The sequence below is a fragment of the Physeter macrocephalus genome, chromosome 6 (assembly GCF_002837175.3).
Source record: "Physeter macrocephalus isolate SW-GA chromosome 6, ASM283717v5, whole genome shotgun sequence".
NCBI classification, from domain to species: Eukaryota; Metazoa; Chordata; class Mammalia; order Artiodactyla; family Physeteridae; genus Physeter; species Physeter macrocephalus.
In genome coordinates this window covers 37,554,696-37,565,602 of record NC_041219.1, presented here as the reverse complement: position 1 = coordinate 37,565,602, position 10,907 = coordinate 37,554,696, and the positions used below count along the sequence as shown (strand labels likewise).

The 10,907-nt window shown below is 40.0% G+C and overlaps 1 protein-coding gene across 6 annotated transcripts in view; it reads left to right on the top strand.

Moving 5' to 3' along the window:
- The window catches only part of SLC41A2 (solute carrier family 41 member 2), a 134,844-nt gene that overhangs the window by 35,968 nt on the left and 87,969 nt on the right, over nucleotides 1–10,907 (top strand). For all 6 annotated transcript variants that reach the window (XM_024127361.3, XM_024127360.3, XM_024127359.3 and 3 more), the window contains exon 3: nucleotides 5,685–5,792. In XM_024127361.3, the coding sequence (XP_023983129.1) occupies nucleotides 5,685–5,792 (108 nt within the window). The remainder of the gene's footprint in view (nucleotides 1–5,684; nucleotides 5,793–10,907) is intronic.

Sequence of the window (10,907 nt, the reverse complement as noted above, 5' to 3'; positions counted from 1 at the left end):
GTGCCTGTGTTCTGGTGGATGAGGCTGGATCTTGTCTTTCTGGTGGGCAGGTCCATGTCTGGTGGTTTGTTTTGGGGTGTCTGTGGCCTTATTATGATTTTAGGCAGCCTCTCTGCTAATGGATTGGGTTGTGTTCCTCTCTTGCTAGTTGTTTGGCATAGGGTGTCCAGCACTGTAGCTTGCTGGTCGTTGAGTGAAGCTGGGTTCACTCAACAATGGGTTCACTCACAATGCCAGTGAAGCTGGCATTGAGATGGAGATCTCTGGGAGGTTTTTGCTATTTGATACTACATGGAGCTGGGAGGTCTCTTGTGGACCAGTGTCCTGAAGTTGGCTCTCCCACCTCAGAGGCACAGCCCTGATGCCTGGCTGGAGCACCAAGAACCTTTCATCCACATGGCTCAGAATAAAAGGGAGAAAACATAGAAAGAAAGAAAGAAAAAGAAAGAAATAAAAGAAAGAAAGAAGTAAAGAAGGAAAGGAAGGAAGGAAGGAAAGAAGATAAAATAAAGTAAAATGAAATAGTTATTAAAATAAAAAATAATTATTAAGAAAAGAAGTTTAAAAAGTAAAAAAAAAAAAAAAAAAAAGATGGACAGAACCCTAGGACAAATGGTAAAAGCAAAGCTATACATACAAAATCACATACAGAAGCATGTACATACACACTCACAAAAAGAGAAAAGGGGAAAAAAAAATATCTTTGCTCCCAAATCCACCTCCTCAATTTGGGATGATTCGTTGTCTATTCAGGTATTCCACAGAGGCAGGGTACATCAGGTTGATTGTGGAGATTTAATCCGCTGCTCCTGAGCCTACTCGCAGAAATTTCCCTTTCTCTTCTTTGTTCGCCCAGCTCCCGGGGTTCAGCTTTGGATTTGGACCCGCCTCTTAAGTGTAGGTCGCCTGAGGGCGTCTGCTCTTTGCTCAGACAGGACGGGGTTAAAGGAGCAGCTGATTCGGGGGCTCTGGCTCACTCAGGCCGGGGGGAGGGAGGGGTACCGATGCGGGGCGAGCCTGCGGTGGCAGAGGCCAGCATGACGTTGCACCAGCCTGAGATGCGCCGTGCGTTCTTCTGGGGAAGTTGTCCCTGGATCACGGGACCCTGGCAGTGGCGGGCTGCACAGGCTCCCGGGAGGGGAGGTGTGGATAGTGACCTGTGCTCGCACACAGGCTTCTTGGCGGCTGGAGCAGCAGCCTTAGCGTCTCATGCCTGTCTCTGGGGTCCGCCCTGATAGGCACGGCTCATGCCCATCTCTGAAGCTCGTTTAGGCGGTGCTCTGAATACCCCTCTCCTTGCGCACCCTGGAACAATGGTCTCTCGCCTCTTAGGCAGGTCCAGACTTTTTCCCGGACTCCCTCCCGGCTAGCTGTGGCACACTAGCCCCCTTCAGGCTATGTTCACACAGCCAACCCCAGTCCTCTCCCTGGGATCTGACCTCCGAAGCCCAAGCCTCAGCTCCCAGCCCCCGCCCGCCCCACGGGTGAGCAGACAAGCCTCTCGGGCTGGTGAGTGCTGGTTGGCACCGATCCTCTTGCGGGAATCTCTCCGCTTTGCCCTCCGCACCCCTGTTACTGCGCTGTCCTCCACGGCTCCGAAGCTTCCCCCCTCCGCCACCCGCAGTCTCCGCCCGCGAAGGGGCTCCTAGTGTGTGGAAACCTTTCTTCCTTCACAGCTCCCTCCCAGAGGTGCAGGTCCCGTCCCTATTCTTTGTCTCTGTTTTTTCTTTTTTCTTTTGCCCTCCCCAGGTAGCTGGGGAGTTTCTTGCCTTTTGGGAGGTCTGAGGTCTTCTGGCAGCATTCAGTAGGTTTCTATAGGAGCTGTTCCACATGTAGATGTATTTCTGATGTATTTTTGGAAAGGAAGGTGATCTCCGCGTCATGCTCTTCCGCCATCTTGAAGCTACCAGAAAACTTCTTTTCTATGTGCCCTTCCTCTATTCCCTTCTTTAGAATTTACTGGTATTATTTTTTTCTGTCTCCTTCCACTGACATTAAATGCATGTACATTCATATATATATATATGCTAGTATATATGTGTGTGTGTGTGTGTGTGTATTCACTAAAAAACACAAGCAAAAAATATCCTATAATGCTGCTCTTCACCCTGCTCTTCTTAATTTATCTTGGAGCTTCCTTATAGATACACACAGATTTACAAATTCTTCTCTGGAGAGTTCTATTGTTATGTTCTATTGCAAAGATATATCATTGTTTTTCTACCAAGTGACCTAATGAAGGAGATTTAAAGTACCTCAAATCTTTTGTGATTATGAACAATGATGAAGTTGACTCATTATATGTATGTACTTGAACTCACGTTCAACTTTATTTGTAGGATAAAGTCCTTGAAGTAGAGTTTTGAGTTGAAAATTATGTGCATTTTACATTTGATAGATATTGCTGAATTCCCCCAAAGAAGTTAAACCTTTACGTTCTCACCAATAGTGTAATGGAGTGCTTATTTCCTTATACTCTTACCGACGGAGTATTATCCAACTTTTTGAACTTTACCAATCTCACAGAAGAAAATTCATCACCTTTTAATTTGCATTTTTAAAATTATGAGTGAGGTTGGTCCCTGGGTCATATGTCTAAAAGTGAATGGGTTTAGTTTTTTTAAACTAAGTTAAAATGAGAAACAAATCTTCTCCAGCTCTGGGGTATATAAGTTTTTTAAAAATTGCATAAGCTTCTTTTACCAATTAGTTATTTTTAAACTTTTTCTGTTTATTTTTAAGTTAGGACCCTATGGATGTATTTCTCAACTTGTTTATTCTTTTTTTTAAATTTAATTTTATTTATTTTTCTTTTTTTTAAGTTTCATTTTTGTCCTTTTGGACATTAATATATTTTTAGGTTTCAAGTATAGGACATATGTAAGCAATCTGACATTATGTTTGAGGTATGGGTGCTTACCTAAGATTCTGGGTATTGACAGACATGTAAAATTAGGTAAGATTAGAAGTTGATTTCCTGTAGGGAGGATTCTTGTGGAGAGGTTTAGCAGTGCATAATAATCTACATAGCCTCAGAGGACATGTCTGTATTGTGGCAAAATTTATAAGTAGGTGAAATTTATTTGGGGCACTGACTGCCTCAGCATCCCCCTTTCTGGACTTTTTTTTTTTTTTTTGGCATTACCTCTTCCTGACAGGAAAATTAACGGATAATATATCTTGGTGTTATAGCTAGTAAACCCTCAATATTGTTATTTATTACTATGTACAGGCATGGTCCTGAGCACAAACATATGAGGTAGGTACACTTATGACCCTATTTTAGATGAATAAAGTAAAGCATAGTTTTGCTCAAGTCATACAGTAAAAATAGTAGTATCAGAATTGCAACTCAGGTAATCTGATTCCAGAGCCCTTTTCTTTGACTAACGTGCTGTACTGTTTCTCACTATTCTCGTATTTCCCAAACTGTGTGTCTGGACACCCCAGGGTTGCTGTGGGATATGTTAAATTTTTGAGGGAAACACAGTGACATCTCTTGGACACTCTACAGACCACTGACTCGAGGTGGTTCAACATATCAGCATTAGATCACACTCCATCTGACATACCTCTGCAAAGCTACATTTTCAGCAGTGCTGGGAAAAAAAGCAAGTGTCACACAAAAATCAGCACAGAACAAGAAATGAAGGCGGTAGTTTCCAAATTCCAAGGTTTGAGACACTGTGCAGTGCCCAAGAGATACACACATCCTGTTAGTAAGTACTTGTGGTTACATGACTTAAAAATATGATTTATTCTTTCAATTTATTTGTGTTATTTCTTCAGATGGCTACCAAGTTGTTAGGAAATAAATACTTATTAAATTGTTTGGACCTAGCTACTTAGTAGGACTGTTAGATATTTCTTTTGGCCTAGGGATGTCATGGAAACATTTCTGAGACACTACAGGTGCTGTGAGCTGAGAAAGTTTGAGAACTTCTGAAAGCCCACCTCTACAGGTGTAGAGAGAAGAATGCAGAATATATTGGGCATGAGGTTGGAAATCAATACGTGATAGTTCTTATTGTTATATCAATGCTAAGGTGTAAGTGTTTTCATAGTAATTCTCACAGGAGCATTTGATTTGAATTGAACTTGGAAAGGGTGGTAGTAACCCAAAGGAATGCATCCCAACAGATCCAAAGTGGGATGGCAGTGACTGATAGAGAAATTTGGATATTCTGGTGTTTATAAAATTGTATAGGTAGGTGTCTTAATATTGTGACCTAGGTAATCCCAAATTATGTCTAATGTGATAAAAAACAATACATATCTCGTAAGTTTGTTGTGAAGATTAAATGATTAAGCCTAGAACAGTGCCTGGCACTAACAAGCAATCAGTGAATGTTGACTGTTGTTAATATTTATTATTATTATTATCTGTTGTTATTCATCACCGTCATCTCTGAAGGATTCATATTCCACTAGCACAGCAGAATTCTTACCTATCATAAAACATGGACAAAATTGTTTGTTAGTTTTTTGACATGTTAAGGAATCTGAGAGGCTACTGGACCCCGAGTGCTGTTTTTAGGCCCATCCTTAATTGACTTGAACCGTGGAGGGATTCCCTTGTAAAACTGTTAAACCAGGTTTTTACCAAAAACTGGTCTGATAAACATTTCCTAAAGCTTCTTTAGGCCCTAGTTCTGCACCTATTTGGAACAGCCTCTAGGGGAACTTTGGGGACAAATTGAAATTTTCTTTCATTTATCCGATGGATTTGTCTTACTTTTCTCACCTGTCTTGGTGTTGGTGACAAGACTGTATTCTTGATATTTTTTTGGCATAAATTAATATGCTTAGTCCCTAAAGTCTCCTTTGGGACAATCACCTCTTAATAACACTTGTAAAATAGCATTTTGTGTTATTCAGTCATTTGTATGGTCTTTTCAGTTTATAAAGTACTTTAATATCTCTTGTTTTCATTATTATGGTATTTCCTCATAGGCTAGACAGGGCAGGTAGTATCTTCATTTCATGGATGAAGAAACTGAGATCAGAATGGTACGTAACTCATCCAGGATCACACAGCCAGGTTATGACAGATCCGTGCCTAGAATAAGAAATTTTCTTATTTCCAATTTAGTGCTCTTTTATGATCCTGTGCTCTGCAGCCTCTTGCCTCACACCCTAAAATGGGGAGCGGAACATGGGATGACTCAGAACTCCTGGGGTCAATTCTAGGTCCCATTTTTTGATCTTGGGAAAATCATTTTAACTTCTCTGAATGCTTATTTCTTCATTTGTGAAATGAGCTAATAATATTACTGTAATTTTCCTGTGGGTTGGTTGTAATTAGTGTTGGAACCAAGATTCAAATACAGATTATCTGGTTCTTGGATCTGTGTTTTTAACCACTAGTTACACTGACTCTTGCCATCATAAAGAGATACAGTAGACTTTAAGAGTAACAGAGTTGTGTAGCAAGCTAGATGTACTATGAGATATAGTGAGTGTATCAGCTATTACTTCCAACTCTAACAGAATTTCTAAAGTAACTCAAGGTTTTAGAACTCTGGAGAATGGCTTAAGCTAAATGTTCACTGATTAAGCGACCTGTGTAGTTATTCAAAATGTAGATGCAACATCGGAAAAAAGGCTGAGATTTTTAGAAATCTTTATTCTAAAGTGTTTTTTAAAGGGTGTCAGAAAATTCTATTTTTTTTGTTTTCTTACAGCACTGGGAGGTGTTCAAAAAAGTAACAGAAGTTTTCATCTTAGTTCCTGCACTTCTTGGTCTCAAAGGGAACTTGGAAATGACATTGGCATCCAGATTATCCACCGCAGTAAGTTTTTTCCTATACATAAACATATACTGTTTTATCTATACATAAACATATACTGTTTCTCTCTATTGAGGAGAACTTGCACCAGGAAAATAATTTTCTCCCCTGTCTACTGGTAAATTTCTGAACCTCAGGGCTATGCTAAGTAGTTATGCCTGTTAATCATGCCCTGAAAGCTCCCTGGGTTGTCTAATCTGGGGATTATAGGCCTTCCTTTATCCTGAGAAGAAGTAGTATTCTTGCCCCCTTTCATTCCAGGGCGTTCTGGCAATTATCATCAGTGCTTAAAACATGGGGCAAGTCAGATATTGAGATTCTTTATGGTTCGATGGTAAATTGTTATTTAAACTTTTTGTGATTGTAAAAGTAATACATGTTTATTATACAAACTGCAGGAAAGGGAAAAAAGGATCAAGAAGAAAATTTAAAACTACCCCCAATTATTTACCTAGACATAGTCACTATTAATATTTTCATATAGATCCTTCTATACTTGGATATCTCTACCTATGCATAGGTATATCATAAAGTAGATACATACTGTATATTCTAAAAATAAGAACTGGAATCATATATATTCTCTTTTATAATCTGTGATATCCCTTTGTAGATATATCATGATTATCTTTCCATATCAATAAATGTAGACCTATCATTATTTTTATTGGCTGTGTATTTTTCTGTTGCATAGTTCTACCACGGTTTAATCCATCATCTGTTATTGAATATATAGGTTCTTTTTAATGTTTTGCTGTTATAAACAATGTTGTAATGAATATTCTTATACATACAGTTTCACATTCTTTTCTTATTTCTTTTGGGCAAATTCTAGGATTGTAATTACTGTACAGGAAAAAAAAAAGTATACTTTTAAGGCTTTAGCCGCATATTGCAGAATTGTCATCCATAAAGGTTAAACACTTTTGAAAATACTGCCACCAGCACAGGGTTCTGAGGTTTTTTAGTAGCCGAAAAGGACATTGTTTTCTCACTATAACATTCTTTGGGGGTTCACCATTGTGGAACCAAGTTATGATTAAAACCATGTAGCTAGTGGGGTTCACTTCAATGAGCCAGCAGCCCATGGAACGTTAGCCAAAAATTAACTAAGCCATCATTACTAATTGCAGTGCTGTTAGTATATGAAGTTTGTTTCTTTCCTTAAAGAAGGTACAACAAATGAATCTATGAACTAGGAAAAAACATTTGTGTATCTAAAGGTAACCAAGATGTGGAAGCTGAACAACCATGTTGTTGATGGGAGGCCTCTTTCACTCCTCTTCCCCTCTCCCCATTTTTCCCCAGGCAGCTGTGAGTTCCCTAAGGTTTCTTGAGTGAAGCAGATGCTTGGAAAGGAAATGCATTAAATAATGTTTTATTAACATTATTATTGGCTTGCTCAATTAAGAGAAAATGCTACATATGCCCTATGGAAATTTCTAAGCCCTTTCCTTACATATAAAAGGTCATATAGCCATACTCTGCCCAGGCAATAATGAAGTATTGGGTGTTAGTGAGCTCTCATAATGTGCCAGCACTGTGCTAACTGCTTAACAAGGATGTCTCTTAACAACCCTATGAGATAAACACTATTCCTGTTTTACAGAGGAGGAACTGAGGCTTTGAACAGTTGAGTGATGAAGGGTGATTCCTGAGAGCTATTTTATGTTAGGTGGTTAGGGAAGACTTCTTTGAGAGATGGTGTGTAAGCTGGAGCCTGAATAATAAAAGTGAGTCAGCCATATCAAAATCTTGGAAAAGACCATTCCAGGTTACATTGTATCTAATCAGTGTAATGATGTTAGTGTAATAATGTCAAATATTTATAAGCGTTCTGTACAGATTCACTTTCACAGTTGAGCCTGTGTAACTGTATGTCTATGTAGTAAACAGAGGCCCATGTAACCGTATGTCTATGTAGTTTAAAATTAAACAACAAGCTTACAAATTAAAAAAAACTTCTAGGGACTTTCCTTTCCTGGTGGCACAGTGGTTAGGAATCCACCTGCCAATGCAGGGGACACGGGTTCGAGCCCTGGTCTGGAAGATCCCACATGCCGCAGAGAAACTAAGCCCACGTGCCACATGTACTTAGCCTGAGCTCTAGAGCCCGCGAGCCACAACTACTGAACCCCCATGCCACAAATACTGAAGCCCGTGCACCTAGAGCCCGTGCTCTGCCACGAAGAGTAGCCCCCGCTCGCCACACTAGGGAGAAAGCCTGCACGCAGCAACAGAAACCCAATGCAGCCCTAAATAAAGAAATTAATTAATTAATTTTTTAAAAAAAATCTCTGTCTTTCTGCCTTGGCAAATACAGTATATCCTTTGATGATCTGAAAGTCCAAGATCAAATTTAGAATTCTTGGACTTCTTGGGTTCTATTTTGGAACATAGTGATATGGAGAGAGCCAGCCCCTGGTCTGACACCTGCCCGCTTCCTTCTCCACCCTTGGCCCTATGTCCTGCACTTTGAAAGACCTCACACATACCTCACACCTCACGTTCATCTATACCCCCAACAAACATCCAGCCCTTGAGTGCTCCTTGGCTTGGGCATGCACCAGTGGTGGCATGGTCTGCCTTCAGGAAGATTGGCTTCAGGAAGAGGCCATTGGGCTCTAGGCCATTTAGTCGGGGAGCTTTATGATCCCAGGTATCTGGAGTGTGGCCTAGAAGGGGAAGAGACACAGCTTCGAGTGGGCACACTGCTTGGGCCCTATGCACTCTTCATCCTAAGGAATGGGGCATAGCTAAAGGAGGGCCAAAGTGGGGCCAAAGTGGGGCCTTCTAAGCCATGGGTCTCAGAGCTGAAGTCCCTCTTACAGAATTAGAGAACTACCAATTCTAGATTCCAGGAGTGAAAACTGCTCTTGGCCTAAGGAAAATTATATGACATAGAAGAGATTTAGAAGCTTCCTTAGAAGCTTCCTTGTGATGTACTTCTGCAAGATATTAAAACAGGATGGAAAAGTTATATATTAAGAAGGGTTGCTTGAACAAAATAGCCGTAATATTATACTCTGAAAGTAGCAGTCACAGGACTTACTAATAACCAGTGGTTGCCTACAGAGAAAGCAGTTCTTTTATTGTAACCATCTTAAGTAACCAAATGGCTCTACCTTGAAGTATACAAGTATCTCTTACATGATATCTGTCCTATCATTCTGCTCTTGAGAAGATACTGAAATTGGCGTGAATGCAATAAAAGCTGAGATATAAATGGAAATTCACTACTTTTTGGTGTCTTAGAAGCCAGTCACATGGCTCCATTGTTACACTTTTAGATCCAAGGTTTAAATGCAAATTTTTCTCAAGTGATCATGTGAAGCAGTAAGTATGTGTAAAAACATTAAAATTTAAAATGTGTTAGGACAATACCCTTTGACTCATCTGAAAATATTTAGAAAGCATCATCATCAAGCAATATACAAAATTTCAGTTTATGCAATTATTTCAATGAAATTGCATCATCACTATTAACCAAAATGTCAAACCTGGGAATTAAAGAGGATATAAGTCCTTTATCAATTATATTTCTTTCCTAATATAATATTTAGGAAAGAAAGCCTACTAATTTGATAACACCATCATTCTCAGCAGTATCTAGACTGGCAAAAGTAGCCAAAAACATTCTTGATTGTCTAATGACTCCATTTGAAAGTGGGCATCTATATAGTATTACAAATATGAAGTATAGTGACCACAGGATCAATCTAGCAGCCCTCAGTGCTAAGAACTTATTTCTCAAAAATGTAATAATAAGATGGTAATAAGATTTTTAAAATTTGATTAAATTTCACATTTGTTCTAATCTCCTAGAAGTTCTCATATAATGGTGACATTGGTGTCAGCTGAATATTGATTTTTACACTTGGCCATTTGGCATCCAACTGGAATGTGTGTCTAGTATGCCTCTAGCTTTTGTCTTCAAAAACAAAACAAAAACTTTCATGTAGTTTTACTAAGGTTTTCAAAGTTAGTGAAATTACATGCATGTGTTCCATCTGCCATCTTTTCCCAGTGATCTACCCTTGCATTATGTTTTGTTTTTGTTTTTTTTTTTGTGGTACGCGGGCCTCTCACCGCTGCGGCCCCTCCCGCCGCGGAGCACAGGCTCCGGACGCGCAGGCCCAGCGGCCATGGCCCACGGGCCCAGCTGCCCGCGGCACGCGGGACCCTCCCGGACCGGGGCATGAACCCGCGTCCCCCGCACCGGCAGGCGGACTCCCAACCACTGCGCCACCAGGGAAGCCCTTGCATTATGTTTTAAGAGCTGATGGGTTACCTAGTTAGAACTCAATCCAAGAGGCTTTTTTGACAGGAGAGGAGAATAAAGAAGAGGTCTTGAAGAACAAGAGTGGCAACATTTAAGGGAGAAGAAGGTTATTAGAATGAGAGTTAAAAGGTGGCTTTAGTTACATTTTGTTAGAAAATGAACTTTGTTCTGATATAGTTAGGCATACCAACATTTAAGCAACTTGATAACTTTGCCAGGAAAACTGAAATTTTGGCTAACTTACCTGGAAGAAAATATTTCTAAAAGCAACATTCTTGAGCATTACCCAGCATTTGTTTAGATTCAAATAACAGATTAAACATGCCAGTCCATTTTGAAATAAGCCATGCTGTAGGGAATCTGGTTAAAAAAGAATATGCTGCAAATTAAATTGTTTAATTTGATTACGTATTACCATTAAAGCTGAATTTAATCTTAATCTTTTTATTTGAACTTGATGTTGTTGTGGTGCCTGTATTTTATATTAGATATTTTTATCAAATGTCTGATTATATTTATTTGTCTGTTCATATTTAAGACAGGAGAGCTCCAAAGCTGATTAGAAGCTCAGCTCATGGTATTCACTGCAGGGTCATCTAGCTGGACCTTTCTTTGGGGTGATGGGATGGAGTCGCTATTTTCCATAGGTCAAGAATTGGGTCACTGATTATAAGATATCTGAGCCGTAAACTAAAGGAATTACTCAGTTCTCTAAGCACTTAAAACACCATAAACGGGGCTTCCCTGGTGGCGCAGTGGTTGCGCGTCCGCCTGCCGATGCAGGGGAACCGGGTTCGCGCCCCGGTCTGGGAGGATCCCACATGCCGCGGAGCGGC